Raw genomic sequence first — 18,140 nt, 5'->3', positions numbered from 1 at the left:
CAGTATATAAAGTGTGTACTGAACATTGTGCCTGTTAGCTCTTCTGCTACATTTACACTGATATGTTCTTGGTTGCTGTAGCTACCTCAACTGTGCAATTGCAGAGCACTCATAAACAGCTCCAAATAGCCAATACTGACATAGGAGGCGGGACTTGTCAGAATACTGGTGGAAAAGAAAGCAAGCGGTCTAAAGTTCTGAGCACATGCAGAGTGAGTATGAGGAGAGAGAGAGAGAGAGAGAGACAGTGAGAGTGAGATCTTGCACACAAAAAAATGGAGTAACATGTCAGAATGTATTTTCAGCACAAATTTTATTCTCATTTGCTTGAGTTCAAGCGCATACTAAATAAATTTTTGCACGCTCAAAATATAATTTTATGCACGCAGAACATTTTGTGCGCTCAAAATATCATTTTGCGCACATAATTGTGGCACAAATATGACTCCATATTTATGCCTACAGCATTATACGTGTAATAGGTCTACAGTATATAATTACATTTTGTGTGAACATGGGGTTTTGTATAAATCTCATTTAGTTTAAAGGAGAGGGTGTTAGAAATCAACATATTTTTCCAAGGGGAATACCTCCACTTCTACCGTTCTAATTATGTTGACTTATTCCCCTTAATATTTTATTAATTCTCGTTATTAAATGGTGAACACCTTTGAAAAGAAAATGTATTCACTAATTACAAGACAGTAAACACGCAACAATATTTCACACTGCAAAACAGGTAATGCCATTCAGGGTGTTACACTGATTTCGCGCATACGCCCCTAGTGGAAGTCATGGGAAATTTCTGGTGGAGAACCATTGAGAAGATGTATAAGTGATGATATCGTCATGCGGTCCATTCAGTGCGAGCCGAGTGAGAGCAAAGGAGGGTTCTCCACATCCAGGACTCTCCTTTACACCAACACGGACAGCAAGTGGAGGACCTGCAAAAATGGATAATAATCGTAAGTACCTGAATATAAACTCATTAAAACTTATATTTAAAATGTAATTAAAAAAAAATCAGTTGTGAATAAATAGTGTATTGATAATCTTAAAATTGCAATCGGTTGATAATTGCATATTGTGTTTGATTTAACTCAATACTGTATAAAATACGAATGTGATGGATTTAGAGAAGAAGAAAAAATGCATGTTGTGTATGTACTTCTCACTACAGGTTGAAAGCAACTGAGGGATCACCACCAAACAGTAAAGGTCCCAGTGTATCCAAATCTCTCGGGTGACACCTGTTAGGCTATATTAAATTAACTGGCTGAATATGCGCGAGGAAAGCTTGTCGGTCTATTGATACATTTATGGAGAAGTAGACGTGCTCTTTTCTGGCACCATGGAGGAGATGTTCAAGGAGCAAGACTTTTGGTCCTTCAACGAATCCTCTAGAAACTCCAGCGTCGGCAATGAGACCTTTGGTGGGAACCAGACTGTGAATCCCCTGAAGAGAAATGAAGAGGTGGCCAAAGTGGAAGTTACTGTGCTTGCCTTGGTGCTGTTTTTTGCTCTTGCTGGTAACCTATGCGTCCTTATTGCGATCTACACAGCCAAGCACACTCAATCGCGCATGTATTACTTCATGAAGCACCTCAGCATTGCAGATCTGGTGGTAGCTGTCTTCCAGGTTCTGCCTCAACTCATTTGGGACATCACCTTTCGCTTCTATGGGCCAGACTTCCTTTGCAGGTTGGTAAAATATCTCCAGACCGTCGGGATGTTCGCCTCCACTTACATGCTCGTGCTGATGTCCATAGACAGATGTATTGCTATCTGTCAGCCCCTTCGTTCTTTACACAAGCGAAAGGACCGCTGTTATGTGATTGTTTCTTGGGCACTGAGCTTAGTTTTCAGTGTCCCACAAGTTTATATATTCTCCTTACGTGAGATTGGTAATGGAGTCTACGATTGCTGGGGAGATTTCGTCCAGCCTTGGGGAGCAAAAGCCTACATTACATGGATAAGTCTGACAATATACATCATACCAGTGGCCATACTGGGTGGCTGCTATGGACTGATAAGCTTTAAAATATGGCAAAACTTTAAAAGGAAAACGAAGAAGCACCAGTGTATCACTCTCACAACTGCGGCATCGAAAGCCAACGCGCTCGCGCGGGTCAGCAGCGTCAAACTCATTTCCAAGGCCAAAATCACCACCGTTAAAATGACTTTTGTTATTGTGCTGGCTTATATAGTGTGCTGGACTCCGTTTTTCTTCGTACAGATGTGGTCAGCCTGGGATCCAGAAGCACCAAGGGAAGGTAAGTTGATTATCACGTCTGACAAATTATGGTCCGAACTTCATGGCGCATGAAGGTAACCACAGCGGCTGAAGCTGTATATACCTAGACTGATTTTAATAGTTTAATAGTAGCATTACTGATGAAAGTTTTGAAATAGATTAATAATCGGTTAGATTAGGTATTTTCATTAGCTATTTTGGTGCCAGTTATACAGAAATGTTCCCACTACAATAAAACTGTTTCATAATTTATTAAATGTCATGTTTAGTTTCTTAGATTAAAGCTTTTTTTTTTTTTTTTTCCTCTCGGTGTATTTTCAGTTTGTTAGGTTCTATTAATTGTTGAAAGAGAAGTGTCAACAATATGACCGCAATAGCCTATCCTAGAGACATGTGAATTAAACAGTTACGGGACCGTTCACACCGAACGCGTTAGTTGTTAGTGCGTCGGCGTCGTTGCGCAGTAAGTAGTTCTTTTTTCTTTCTTTTTTTTTTTTTTTGCGCAAGAACGTTTTAGTTCTGAACGGCCCCTTAAATTAAGTTTTCACTAATAAAATCACATACAGTAATAGATGGATGCATCAGTCAGTGTAGCAGATTATTTACTGTCAAGACGTCGCCCTATTTTACACTACTGAAGCAACGTTTTACAAACGCTTAAAATGTAGCATACCTTTTAATGTTTTTCTCTTCCGATAAATCGTTCACGACCAGACATACACATTATCAGCTACCATAGGCAATAATATTTTCTTGAAATGCAAATATGATTTGGCCTACGCAGCACACAGATTTAGCCTTATACGTTTTCAAAACCATGTGAGATGGACAAGAAAGCTTTTCAGAGAGAAGCAGCTTGTTTTGATTTATTGTAATTCTTTAGAAAAGATGAAAAAGCCTACAGCATAGGTTTCCTGTGATGGGCATTTTACTTTTAAATCACTACAGATGTAGTCCGCTGCACAGGACAGAGCCATACAGATTGGCCTTGGGGAAACGTCAATATGCAGCAGAGCTGCCCTGCTTAAATCATGACCTTCTGCAGTATGAGACATCATCATTGCCTCCCAACACAACAGATGAGAACTGATAATATAGAACTATTATTGTTTTCTGGTAACACTTTAAAATAAGGTTCCACTTTTTAGCATTAATTAACAACATTAGTAAACATTAACAATGGAAAATACATTTACAGCTCATTTCTAAATATACCTTAGTGACAAAATGTGTATGTTAATATTAGTTAAAGGAATAGTTCTTCCAAAATGAATATTTGCTGATATTTTACTCACTCTCAGGCCATCCAAGATGTATCAGAGTTTCTTTCTTCATCAGAACAGAATTTAACATTTTTAGAATAGGATTCCAGGCTTCTATCTCCAACCAATGCAAGTAAATGGCCACCCATTTGTGACAGTCCAAAATGCATATTTAGGCAGAATCAAAATAATCCACATGACTCCAGTCGATAAGTAAACTTCTGAACCGAAACGATTGATCATTTTCACAAACAAACAATACTCTATACTTTTAACTTCAAATTTTCACTTCCGTCCAGCTCTGAGAGTGGTGAGGTCACGACCTCTTATGTGACATAAGAACATTGGCAAGGTCAGGCATTGAGGAGGTTCACTTTAGGGGTACCTATTCCTTTAATGCACTATGATCTAACATAAACTAACAATGAACAATTTTATTTATATTAACTAACATTAACAAAGATTAATTAATGCTGTAAAAATCTGTTGTTCATTGTTAGTTCATGATACCTAATTAATTAACTAATGTTAATGAATGGAACCTTACTGCAAAGTATTACCATTTTTCTATTATGGAAGGATGAGAAGGCTATTGTGTATTTTATATGTTAAATTAACATTATGTACATTTTGTTTCACACACTTCCCAGTAATTTACCATCAGAAAAGACCTGCTCTTTGCTAAATCTTTTGTAAACCCTATGAGAGCAAAACACTAACATCAATGTTTAAAGTATATAGTTTAATTTCAGTCAGATATATATGATACAGAATACTGTCTTACTACTAGAAAAAAGTTAGAAGATACATATTTTATCTTTATTATAGTTTGAAATGTTATTTTTTCTGCAAAGATCTAGATAAATATTTATATTTTTAGGAAGTCTTTCAGTTACTAATTAGTGCATCTAAGCAAATGCAATAGTGCATTCTTAATAACTAGAGAAAACAAACCCACACACTTATATTGAGTTAATCTTACCACGTAAATCTACAAGACATTCAGACTAGCAATACAATTCTTGCCTGATATTAATATGTCTGTGATGTCAAATTAGTGTCGTCTGAGTGTAGAACATATCAAGATTCCGTCTGACTGTCAGTGAGTCATAGTTATTATTAATTCACTCCTGTGATGTCATTGACCTTATAACACAGATATGGGTAACCTGGATATAAAACCCTGGGAAACCTCTTGAAATTCAATGCTGTGTCATTCTCAACGTACATATATCAATGCACAGTCAGCTTAACAACAGCTTTCAGAAACCCTAAAGAATCCTTTTGAGCGGTCCAAAAAATTATTTAAGAAGATTATTGTGATAATTCAACTAATGTTTTAGAAGCTCAAGCGTTTCAACAGAACCATCAGGTTACTGAGCAAAATACCATAGGTGTATTACAGACCGGGCCAGTGGGGCTAGTGCCCAGGGATTTGTTTTTTGAGCCACTCTTTAAAGCTTTATAGGGTTAAGATTTATGCTTTGTATGAAGTGCTGTCGAACAAAAACATTTATTATACTGAAGAAGATAGTGATATTTTATTTTGTGTGGTACAGAAATACTGACCAAGAAATTTAAAGTTTGTCCAGACAAACTATAATGTTGGTTTGACAAAACCTTGTCTAAAAGTTTAAAATAGTTTGAAATGCTTGAAGTTAGACATTTTTACAGGTCTTACCATAAGAGAAAGAAAGAAAGAAAGAAAGAAAGAAAGAAAGAAAGAAAGAAAGAAAGAAAGAAAGAAAGAGAGCATCTTAATGCATATTAAAGGGCTTGTGTTTAAGTTCATGAACATTCAAAAACAGACTCTTAGATCATGTAATAATTCTGTTAATATAATCTACTCTAGGGGATTTTGACTTACATGATGCCTTCACAGGGCTTTTCAATGGGAAAATAATAATGGTAGCCAAGCTGTAGGGTCATTGCAAACAGAATTTACAATAAAATGACTACTATTTTTGAGCCCAACACCTTTCAGCCATTTGAAGCTCTCACAATGGAGAGTAAAGGCTGTAGGATTACATATAAAGATAGAGTCAGACGTGTAACAGAATGTCATGCATGCATTCTCACACCAAATATGTAGGATTATTACATATTTAATTTATAGATCGGTGTCTTAGTATTCGAGTCATGCAAATCTGCCTTACTAAGGAAAGTCTGCTTTAACCTCTGTGTGGGGGTTCCTACGGAAGCGTATTGCATTCACTTGAGAAAAACAAATCTACTCTGTTTTTCTGAATTAACGACTTAATTATCTCAGAATTACGAGATAATTTTTCATGGAAAAAAGTTTTTGCTTTGTTGTTCTGAATTAACGACTTAATTATCTCAGAATTATGACATAATTTTTCATGGAAAAAAGGTTTTTGCTCTGTTTTTCTGAATTAACGACTTAATTATCTCAGAATTACGAGATCATTTTTCATGGAAAAAAAAGTTTTTGCTCTGTTTTTCTGAATTAACGACTTAATTATCTCAGAATTATGAGATCATTTTTCATTAAAAAAAATATTGAGATCCCTCAAAATCCTGCCAGGAGCTCTATTTTAGCTGGATTGCATGGAAGTAAACATGTCCCGCCTTTCAAGTTTAATCCGGTTTTATTTTACTTGGTCTGAGACAATTTATAGAGATATATTTTAAACTTGGCCTTCAATACAAAGACATTACTGTCTATGACATTTGTAATACTGTCATGGCTGAGACACGCTTTGATCTTCCAAAGGACACTAATTACACGAGAACTACCGGAATTCTAGAACTACTAGAATGGCCATAGTGGTCATTCTGACCGTTCATACTAGACTGTACCAAATGTCATGTCATATTTACATTCGAAACTTCTATTGAGGTTTTAGAATGAAGCTTCTAATGTCTGTCGTCATATTTTATATTTTATGGCGTCATCACCCTAAAAATGTATTGAATAAAATACAATAATATGGATCAAATGGAGCTAGCTTAACGCAGATAGTCCTACATAATACGATCTTTTTGTAATATATAATAGTGCTAGACTATATAAATACATAGGCCTATATATATTATATATTAGCTGCTAGACTGCCTCGGAAGGTGCGTGCCTCGCTTTGTGTACAGCAAGTTTTTTCCACCACAGTGAAAATGGTTTCGAAAGTCTAAACGCCAACAAACATGGATTGAGGCGAATATTTCGTTAGATAAAAACATGTTGTGAATTTTGGAAATTATTACATCTATCCTTTTTCAAAACATGTTGACTTTTGGACTTTACAACGCTCTGGAGTTATTGGAAATTGGAAACAATCCTATGCAGCCGCCACTGGAATCAAAATCCATGAATAAATTAATCTGTTATATTAATAATAAACACCAGGACACGAAATTTTAAGTCTAATGAATGTGAAAATGTATTAGTTCATCGACAACCACAGAACTTGCTATTGTATCTAATTACAGATACAAATTTGATTATTTATATTAAATTATTCTCTTTGTAACATAAAAACAAATCAATACAATAGCTTATAAAAACATCACCAAAGTGTATTTCAATGCATAGTAAAAACCTTAGACATGTATGAAACAAATAAAGGCCAAACCCAAAATGGCCAAAGCGGTTAATAAAGAATATGAACATTCGCTAAACTGTGGGAAAACTGATTTAGAAAGCAATATTTGTATTACTGTGAGCAAAAATATAATACTGTAAAACTATAATGAAAATAGTATGCTGTAAAATCATTATGAACGAATTCTCCTAAAAGCGGGCTCACTTGAACAAAAAAGGGGGCCCCCTTTTAGGAGAATAATTTAATGTAAATAATCAAATTTGTATTTGTAATTAGATACAATAGCAAGTTCTGTTGTTGTCGATGAACTAATACATTTTCACATTCATTAGAATTAAAATTTCGTGTCCTGGTGTTTATTATTAATATAACAGATTCATTTATTCATGGATTTTGATTCCAGTGGTGGCTGCATAGGATTGTTTCCAATTTCCAATAACTCCAGAGCGTTGTAAAGTCCAAAAGTCAACATGTTTTGAAAAAGGATAGATGTAATAATTTCCAAAATTCACAACATGTTTTTATCTAACTAAATATTCGCCTCAATCCATGTTTGTTGGCGTTAGACTTTCGAAACCATTTTCACTGTGGTGGAAAAAACTTGCTGTACACAAAGCGAGGCACGCACCTTCGGGGCAGTCTAGCAGCTAATATATAATATATATAGGCCTATGTATTTATATAGTCTAGCACTACTATTATATATTACAAAAAAGATCGTATTATGTAGGACTATCTGCGTTCGCTTGGCGCTCCATTTGATCCATATTATTGTATTTTATTCAATACATTTTTAGGGTAATGACGCCATAAAATATGACGACAGACATTAGAAACTTCATTCTAAAACCTCAATAGAAGTTTCGAATGTAAATATGACATGACATTTTGGTACAGTCTAGTATGAACGGTCAGAATGACCACTATGGCCATTCTAGTAGTTCTAGAATTCCGGTAGTTCTCGTGTAATTAGTGTCCTTTGGAAGATCAAAGCGTGTCTCAGCCATGACAGTATTACAAATGTCATAGACAGTAATGTCTTTGTATTGAAGGCCAAGTTTAAAATATATCTCTATAAATTGTCTCAGACCCAAAGTAAAATAAAACCGGATTAAACTTGAAAGGCGGGACATGTATACTTCCATGCAATCCAGCTAAAATAGAGCTCCTGGCAGGATTTTGAGGGATCTCAATATTTTTTAATGAAAAATGATCTCGTAATTCTGAGATAATTAAGTCGGTTAATCAGGAAAAACAGAGCAAAAACTTTTTTTTCCATGAAAAATTATCTCGTAATTCTGAGATAATTAAGTCGTTAATTCAGAAAAACAGAGTAGATTTTTTTTTCTCAAGTGAATGCAATACCTGCCGAGGTCAGGCTACAGGACTTTTCAACCAATGAAGCAGCTTAATTTACGACGGTGAAGAATTCCAGGATTGCAAAGGTTGGGTTTTCTTAGATTCAAGTCATGTCGCTGCAAGTCTTCTACTGCATGTATATTACTACAAGTCTTTAAAAGAAATAGGGCTGATCGCTTCTGAATGAAACACACCTCATCATTCAGATGAGTTAGAAAAGATATAGTAGCGTGAGCCAGAACTGCTTGAACTTTTTGCCAAGTTTTACCAAACCTCATATGTACATGCTGTAGGAGTCTATTTGATAAATTCTTTATATTTAAAGTGTTTGATGAAGTGGGGCCTGGGTAGCTCAGCGAGTATTGATGCTGACTACCACCCATGGAGTCAAAAGTTCGAATCCAGGGTATGCTGAGTGACTCCAGCCTGGTCTCCTAAGAAACCAAAAGAAACCAATCACATGGGGTAACCTCCCCATGGTCGCGATTAGGGGTTGTCGCTCTCAATGGGACGCATTGTAAATTGCGAGTGGATCGCGGAGAATAGCATGAGACTCCACATGCTGGGAGTCTCCGCGGTGTCATGCACAAAGTGTCACGTGATAAGATGCCCGGAATGACTGTCTCAGAAGCAGAGGTAACTGAGACTTGTCCTCCGCCACCCGGATTGAGGTGAGTAACCGTACCACCATTAGGACCTATTAAGTTAGTAAATTGGTAGAAAGAAAGGATACATGTTTTATTTTGAGAGTTATAATGATGTGTCTCATTTCAAAGGCTGGATCCTCCAGAAACTCCAAAAACGACAAGTCTTTCACCTTTTAAAAGTAGAAATCTTTGCAAAAGAAAATACTGAATTTCAAGGTCAACATTTGGATAAATTATATTACTTACCTACCTAGGGTTCCTAAAATGACAGGGATACATGGACCATCCATCTCTAATTCTATAAAGATATTTTAAGAAGGACCTTCGTAATTTAACCCAATGAAAATAATAAATGGTAATTTGGATGACATTTTCTAGCAGGCCTGGAAGAACTCTTTGTACTCTAGAGTAGAGACTATTGCCAAATACTTTCCAAAGTGACTTACAGTACAGTGCATTCAAGTTAAAATGTTCTCTGTATTTTTGTTCCCTGGGAACCCATGACATTGGCATTGCTAATGTCATCCTCTAACAAAGGAGCTACAGGAACTTAAAAAACTACTTATTACATCTCTTTCTATCAGTCTTACTAAAGTGACTTTTACAGCCCAGAAACCATATAAAAGAATATTCTCTAACTTTCTCTCTCTCTTAGGATTAATCAAACTTCCAATGCTACAGAGCAGTCAGAGATATGCTTGTCTGGTTTTGCCTGTGAGCTCAACACAAATACTGTACATCAAGGAGCAAATAAAAGATGACTGAAGCTCCAGTTGTATTTGAAGCTCACTCCTTTATTTTTATTTAAGTGGAAATGTCCAATTTTGAATCTTGACGTTTGAAATGGCAGAGCACACGAATGCAAATTACATTAATAATCAAGTTCTATTCAACCTATTTGGGACTTATTTCATCAATGTGTACCCTAAAGAACATTCATATAAATAATTTTTTTCTGGAGTAAAATTCAAAGGATTTAGTTTTCCCTGCTGATCCAAACAAATCAGTGAAAATGGACCTTCTACTGGGAGGTCTTATTTTAACTGACCTAGTCAGGGTTGAAGCAATTATTTTATGTGAGTAAAAATGAGGCTGTGAGGCATAGATGCACAGTTTGTTCAATTGGTTGTACTGTAAAAATGTAAATATACTTGAGGCACTATTTGGGGTTCATCTCATGCCACCTTGAGATGCCATGCAACCTTCTGAAGATCCTCCAGGATCCCATTAGAGGAGCCTAAAATATCCTGTTCATGAACCCCAAAAGGTACCTTGAGGATCTTTTAATTTTTTCAGTGTTGTCGATTCAGCTGACAATCGTAATTTAACGATTCAACGATTTCCAGTGGACAACAAAATAATAAAAAAAACTGATGTGAAAATTATAGACATATAATACAAATTATATAGGCAGTACAACCTATTGAACTGACTGTATCCCTCACAAACTTGTTTACATTCAGGTCAAATTAAACTGGGAATTTTCCCTGAGGTCTACTGTACTGTAGGATAAATAAACTGTACTGTCAGTGGTTTCGCAAGTGCATCTTGTTTCTAATGTACAGTATGTTATTGTAAGGTGGTGTAAGACATACTGATATGGTGTAAGTTAATGTAGGACATACTCATTTACTAACTACAGCAATCCATATTTTGGGGTGATATTCATGGCTGTTAATGTTTGGAATGAATTATTCCTAAATCTACAGGTACAGACCTCATTGGCACACAAATACACAGGACTGTATGGTTTGTTGGTAGAATATACTGTATAGAATATACGGTACTGTGGAAAAGCCAATTCATGTTTATTTCTGGATGCTGTTTCCCACTAGATTTTTTAAATATTTTTTTTAATTAGCTTAACCTGCAAGATTTCCTCAGTCAAATAGCTTCACCAGAGAGAATCATGTTGGTCAACCAGCTTCGTCATTTAGTTAACAAAATGTTATTTACATTTACATTTTATGCATTTGGCAGATGCTTTTATCCAAAGTGACTTACAGAGCCCTTATTACAGCGACAATCCTCCTGGAGCAACCTGGAGTTAAGTGCCTTGCTCAAGGACACAATGGTGGTGGCTGTGGGGATCGAAGCAGCGAAGCAGCAACCTTCTGATTACCAGTTTATCAGTTGCGTGGTTTAGACCACTACACCACCACCACTCCATGTTATGCTAGTCCACTAGCTTTACCATCACCAAACCAGCCCTATAGCCAGTATAAATCAGACTGCACCAGTACAGAAATTCACCATGAGTTCATGGCTTGTGTGTCAGATTCTTCTTTTTTCATCCAAAATGATTTTATTTTTCATGTGGAATTTAGTTCATAGCCACATACATTCACATACATTAGTTTTTCTCAATCGCTTTGGCTCAATTCTCGTATGAGAATATATATATATATATATATATATATATATATATATATATATATATATATATATATATATATATATATATATAAAAATTCAAATCTTTGAACAGTTTCTTGTTAATATCAGATTTTAATTTCTTATTAATTTAAGCAAACTGCACGTGTTTTGGCACATGTGTACAAAAGAGTAAGTAGTTGTCTACAATTTGTACTATAACTAAATGTAAATGGCTTGCTGATCAAAACTGATGAGTTGATTCATTGGTTGAGCCATCACATGCAAAATGATCCATTCAATTATTAAAATCTGTCAGACATACATGTATACTCTATAAATATTTATTACGTGGAATATTTGTGATGTGTGGTAAATCTCTGGTGTGACCAACATGAGCGACAGGATGTCCACTAAGAAGATGGGAACTTGTAGTGTTACGTTCTGTGAGGAGGTACCATTTTTTATTTTATTTTTTTACAGAACTAACACAGGTTTTTTTTCATTGTTTTTTTTGTTTTTTTTTGCATGGATGTCATTTTGTGGCAATTTTCTGTTCACTACATACGACTTTACATGTAAGAAATTTGTAAAAAATTTGAATTTTCGGTTTACATGTAACATTGCTACAAAAATACATTTACTGTGTACATACTGTGCATGTATATTTTCAGTATCTAAAAAGCTCAGTGTGATACACAATAGCATTCAGCTAGACAAAACTGGCATTCTTGTATAGTACAGTAAGCAGTCAGTGTCAACAAAAAAGTATAACAAAAATGAAATTTGTATTCCAGGGTTGACTGCCATGGTAAAAACACATCTAAACATTTTGACCAGTATGGCTCACACGATGACAAAAAACATAATATTTTGGTGGCATTGGCCAATTTACTGACACAAGAACTAGGTTTTTAAACATGAATTAAATGTTTTGGGTAAGTTACTACATTTTGCAGACATGCAACAGAGTTGTGATGTCCCATAAAAGAGTTGTGACAATTGCTCTTATAGTTTGGAGAATGTTAAGACTTTATTGATTTAGGATAAACTGTAATATCACAATAGGCATGTCACCTTTGTGCACATGTGCTACCCAGTGAGTTTACCAGCAGAATTCTAATTAGACTTTTGTTTACAATCCCCTGGCTCTCATTTCATCTTGCACACAAACAATGTAAGGGCTACCCAAGCTGACATGTATTGCAAAATCTTGCTAGCATTCTAAAAGCAATTCGGACCATGTTTCTGCCCTATTGATGGGTTTGGTTTGTTATATACTGTATGTGTCTTTTAGATGACAGATTTTGGATATTGTTTGCCTCCTATGTAAATACAGTACATCTCATATAGGTGGATCTCAGTAAGATTTCTGATAAAAAAATGTATTAGTAATAATTGAATTCTCTGAGAAGTCTCAGAGAATGATTCGTTCATTTTGTGTTGGCCGTGCATGTGGATTGCTCAACCTCCATTCGTTTGTTATGTAAAACCTCCAGGAAAGTAATTGTTGCACTAGCTCTTTCGGAGTACAGTGAGCTGCAAAATAAGTATGCCCTTCTCCTAAGAGACATCGAGGAAGATGACAGAAAGCGGAGAAGGTTTGTTAATGTTTCCGTTTATTTGATTGTATCAACACAGTTTAAACACATTTTAATCGAACTAGCGGTCGATGCTCTTCGCAGCCATCTTGCTTTCTGAACTCAGGGTCCTCTGAGTTAGACTGAGTTTCCGAGTAGGAATTCCGACATCAGGGGGCATTCCATTTGTCAGTTCCAGTCTCGGAACTCGGAAAGTAACTCGGAGCTCCGACTTCCGAGACAAATTAAAGCACGAAAAGAGAGAGATATCTGAAAACGATGACGTATTTGTTGTCATGTGATACAGTCACGGGTCCATTCAATCCAAATCAGTCAAAATGGTTGTTGCGGCTTCATTTTGCTTGTTATTCACTTTGATAGCATTGGTAAAGATACATGTTACTTTGTACAACATTCACATTGCATTCCTTTAAAAGTGATGGGAAGTTTCCTTGGAATTGGTGTCCAGTGACAGAACACAAGGCCAATTGCGTTTCAGACCATACGTGCAATGGCAATTTTTCGCATGTGCAGTAAGGGCATTTAAGCATTTTAATACGTATCATTGTGGAGGAGCAACTTTTGGAAAATGCTTGAAAATGGCAGTGTAGACAGAGAGCGTTTTGAAAACAAACGAAAACATTGTTTTCGGATGTATCAAGTTTAATGTAGATGTAGCCTCAAATCATATAAACATGCCTACTGTTTACATCTTGTTGCTATATTGAGCTACTGAAACCATGAGTATCGCAGAGTATCATAAGCTTAACTGTAACCTTGATTTTTGCTTCTTTTAATATTAAAAGTGATAATCAACATGCTGTAGATATATCTATGTTGCTTTTGTCAACCGTAAACAGCCAACAGTTAATTAACAGATAATTAACTATTTTAATCGGTGAAAGAATAGTTTATTCAGATTATTACTATTATTATTACTCATATTAATAGTAACCGCAAATAAATGCTAATAAATTATAAAAAATTGTATTATGCTGTCAATAGATACACATTTTTAATCGTGATTAATTGTGAATTTTTTTTGTTTAAAAAAAAAATGTGCGATTAATCGCACATTTCGAGATTTTTATAAATTTGACACTATATACTTCTTTTTCTGTCAAAATTTATTTATTTTCATCTTATAAAAGAAATCAAAACATCATGCAACAAAATAATGCTTTATTAACATTTTTCAAACAAAGCCTTCTACAGAATAAAAAGAAAAATGCACTAAAATAGAACCAATTCAAGAAATATAAAAAATGTCCAAAAGTCTGATTGGGAGGCTGACTAATTAAAAGAACTAGTCTCCCCATAGGTAGCATTTTCATTGCAATGTGCATTAAACCTGTTAAACCCTCATCCTCTCAAATATGAATTTGCAGGCAGACTATGGCTATCGGCTTTCCTACATCATGAATCATGAAGCCACGTTCATGATTCGCGTCAGGGCATCAATGTCAGCATCTCTTTTAACTCCCCATGAAAAGCGCTTGCAGGCAAAAATGTCTCATTCTGCATTTTGGTGATAGTTAAGACTCGGCGTGCTTCAGTGGTAAACACATTATGCCTCACATATGCTGAAAAATACTTAATTTCTATCACAACTCCATTCTGGGCATTTTACATCAAATAGCATTAATGATTTGCACAAACATACATTCATTTTTGTACGTTTTTTTTTTTAGCACATTTTCTTCAAAAACAAAACCTATCCACTACGTCTTCAGTGGCTGTGATGCCGGGAGTACATGAAGAATCTTATGTTCACTTTTACAGCCAACAACAGAACAATTATGATGCTTACAAAACTGAGACATTATTCTTCTCACTCTATCTGCTCCAGTGTGGAAAAAAATGTCGGACTGTGTGTAGATCACTCAGAGGAGGATCTATGATAATAGGGTGGAGTCCGTCACCAGTCGTAGGTGAGGCCTGCTCTAACGTGACGTCACTTTAGAGCAAAAACTAAAATCATTCATTTCGACAAACTGTTTTTGATTAATAGAAATATAAGAAAGAGGAGTGGGTGGACTTTTAACCTTGTAGGGTGGTTGTGTGCACACACCGCCGACTCACATTTATGTACAAACACCATGTAAAAGTGAATTTTGCATAAAAGGTAACCTTTAAAGTAAACAGGAGTAAAACCAATTTACCTAAGTCAATCATCTTGTACTCTCTTGCTTAGCATATATTTCAACATTGTTATGAAATAAAATTATGATTAGCTGTTAATTCTAATTAATCTGTTTGCTGTTCAGGTTCTTAAATATACTGCGGACAACTCAAAGACAATACAGATTCTACTGATTAAAACACACTGTTTTTATAATGATAAAACTAATGTGACAAAAGTGCTTTGGAAGTGACCAATTCATTTTGAATATTGAGATCCTGACATATTTTGGAAGGAATTAATGAAAACCTGTCTATGCTTAGAGCATTGTGCTGATTAATATTTTTTTAACATTTCATTCTGCACTTCGGAAGATAAACATCAGAGTGGTGAAGGGCCCTTATCGAGATGCTTTAGCCAAATAAAGTACTAAATTGCCAAACGACAGTTGAATAAGCGTGTAATGACTGACCAGGGAAATCATGTGTATCATCTTTCCCAGATTACAGTCATTAATTCAGAATCAAGGCATATTAATATCAGATATGAGGGATTGCTAATTTCGCTCAGTGTGAAGTTTAAAGACAGGACACCAGCCTATTCAAATAATCTCTAATAACTGCAATTATCAGTTCTGCAGCCATTAAGTTGCTCCTTAACTCTGAATATCTTTCAAATATATGATGCCACTTACCTTACAAATCCGGTGATTTTTCATTTATATTTTCATTCTCAAAAGCACTGGTTGTTTCAACACAACTTTGTTTCGAGGTAGACTGATGAACTCTGAGAAGGCGCATGAAGTCAGATAATTAGATTAAAACTTGCCAGATTGAGAAATAACTCACTAGTTTAGCACAATATGCATCAGACAGTGAACAAACAGACTGTGGGTGGTCTAGGGCTGAGCCGAAATACAGTATAATGTGGCTATTGAAATTATTGTTCATTCTGCTCAAGAACTGTGCATTGATTAATTTAAGGTATTCTCTTCTTCTCCCTTGCAGCCATGCCCTTTATCATCTCCATGTTACTGGCTAGCCTGAACAGCTGCTGTAACCCCTGGATCTACATGTTTTTCGCCGGGCATCTATTCCACGACCTGAAGCAGAGCCTGCTGTGTTGTTCCACACTGTATCTAAAGTCCTCTCAGTGTCGTTGTGATCAGGAACACGACTCACGCAAGAGCAACTGCTCCACCTATGTCATCAAAAGCACCAGCAGCCAGAGGAGCATCACCCAGTCTTCCATCACCTAATCATATATACAGTTATTTGGACATTTTTGAAAGCCTGGGAGAGAAGGAAAGGACAGACTTAACCCTAAGTCTCTAAATCTCACTATGAAGTTAACCTCAGTTGTGATTTCTTTTGGGAATTATTCATTCCCAGTGCAATTTTAATCACTCCACTTCTTTGCACTCCTTTTGCTGAAACTCCCTAATTTTCTTATCTCTTAAGATCCTTGAGGAGCAACAAAACGAAGACAGAGTAAATTGTTCCTTACCTTGTGGACTATGTTTATGAGATGTAGTAAACATGGGAAAGAGCCTGAATTTCTTAAAGTTGGACCAAGAACATGTCTGTTGAAATTGGAATGTATTACACAGCTTTGTTTTTTAATTGCAGAGATCAAGTGGAGGAATCTGACCCGCCCTCTGCCGTTTTGAGAGTACATACAAGAAGAAAAAAATGCCTTTCATCTTTAATGGTGCGTTCACATACAACACGCGGCAAAGTCAATGCAAAGATGCGAATAGACGCAAAAAAATCTGCATGACGCGTTGTCGCAAAAGTCTTTCAGCATTGAGATTTTCAGGATGTCACTGACGTAATGACGTTCTGATGTAGTTGCAGAAGAAATCTGGAACAAAATGTCAATTATTACCTGTCAAAGATTGTAAGGATCAGAATATTTGTAAGATTCCCAGCCGAAAGGAAGCAAATTATTTAGGCTTAATCATTTGTAAAGATGAAAAGAGAAGAATTCTATTACCGGTAAACTTTCCACCGCTTATTAAAAAAACACAAACCAAATTAAATCAATGGTTGCAGAGAGACCTAACAGTAAGAGGGAGAGTCCTGCTCTCAAAAGCAGAAGGCTTGTCTCGACTAACATATGCAGCTCTTTCTGTTCATGGTGACAACAAAACTTGTAAGGATATCGATTGTATGCTATTTAATTTTCTTTGGAAGAATAGAACACATTACATCAGGAAAAATGTCATTATGAATAGCTATGAACATGGTGGGCTAAATGTGTTAGACTTTGATACTCTAAACAATACTTTTAAAATCAACTGGGCCAAACAATTTCTTAAAAATCCTGTTTCCATTTGGAATTTTATTTGTAACTTTATATTTTCTAGATTTGGTGGTTTGAGCTTCATATTAGGTTGCAATTACAATGTAGACAAAATACCGGAAAAGCTCTCTTTATTTCACAAACAAGTTTTGTTAGCATGGTTCCTCATATATAAGCACAACTTTTCTCCCCATAAATATATTATATGGAACAACCGGGATATTCTGTATAAGAATAAGTCATTATTTTTTCCTAACTAGATTGAGAAACAGATTAGGCCTATTTTAGTGTTTCAACTGTTCAATAGTGATGGACAACTTATGTCTTATACAGAATCTTTAAACACCTATAAGTTTCCAGCCACACCGAAAGAATATGCAATAGTATATGATGCTATACCTTCTGGTGTCAAAATACTATTTAGAAGTGTTGATTTTAATATCTCTTCTGTTCCTTTCTATAATCCAATCGATTCAGATATAGGTAAAATTTGTCTGACCTCTTCTAGAAATAACAATAAATATGTACGGTCTTTGTTTCAGAAAGAAGTGATATCTGTCCCATATGTTGTTTCATACTGGAATTCTTTTGTAAATGATATTAACTGGAAAAAAGTATGGACTATTCCCAATAAGTTTTTTGTTACAAACAAGGTCAAAGAAATTTCTTTCAAAATTAT

The 18,140-nt window shown here is 35.5% G+C and overlaps 1 protein-coding gene across 1 annotated transcript; it reads left to right on the top strand.

The window, feature by feature from the left end:
- The first annotated feature begins 1,351 nt into the window (after positions 1-1,351).
- On the top strand, positions 1,352-17,313 carry LOC127646201 (isotocin receptor). The gene is made up of 2 exons (XM_052129698.1): positions 1,352-2,273; positions 16,165-17,313. Exons 1-2 carry the CDS (start codon positions 1,352-1,354, stop codon positions 16,413-16,415), a joined length of 1,173 nt encoding a protein of 390 aa, XP_051985658.1. The 3' UTR covers positions 16,416-17,313.
- Positions 17,314-18,140: the final 827 nt, after the last annotated feature.

The sequence above is a fragment of the Xyrauchen texanus genome, chromosome 7, assembly GCF_025860055.1.
Source record: "Xyrauchen texanus isolate HMW12.3.18 chromosome 7, RBS_HiC_50CHRs, whole genome shotgun sequence".
Taxonomy (NCBI): Eukaryota; Metazoa; Chordata; class Actinopteri; order Cypriniformes; family Catostomidae; genus Xyrauchen; species Xyrauchen texanus.
Note: the sequence above shows the minus strand (reverse complement) of the source record. Positions and strands in the feature narration are given on the sequence as shown.

Bases quoted from the DNA above. Each gene is read 5' to 3' on its own strand.
- LOC127646201 (XM_052129698.1), top strand. From the start codon at position 1,352: ATGGAGGAGATGTTCAAGGAGCAAGACTTTTGGTCCTTCAACGAATCC. The intron at 2,274-16,164 runs GTAAGTTGATTA...TCTCCCTTGCAG, and splicing joins TCCAGAAGCACCAAGGGAAG to CCATGCCCTTTATCATCTCC.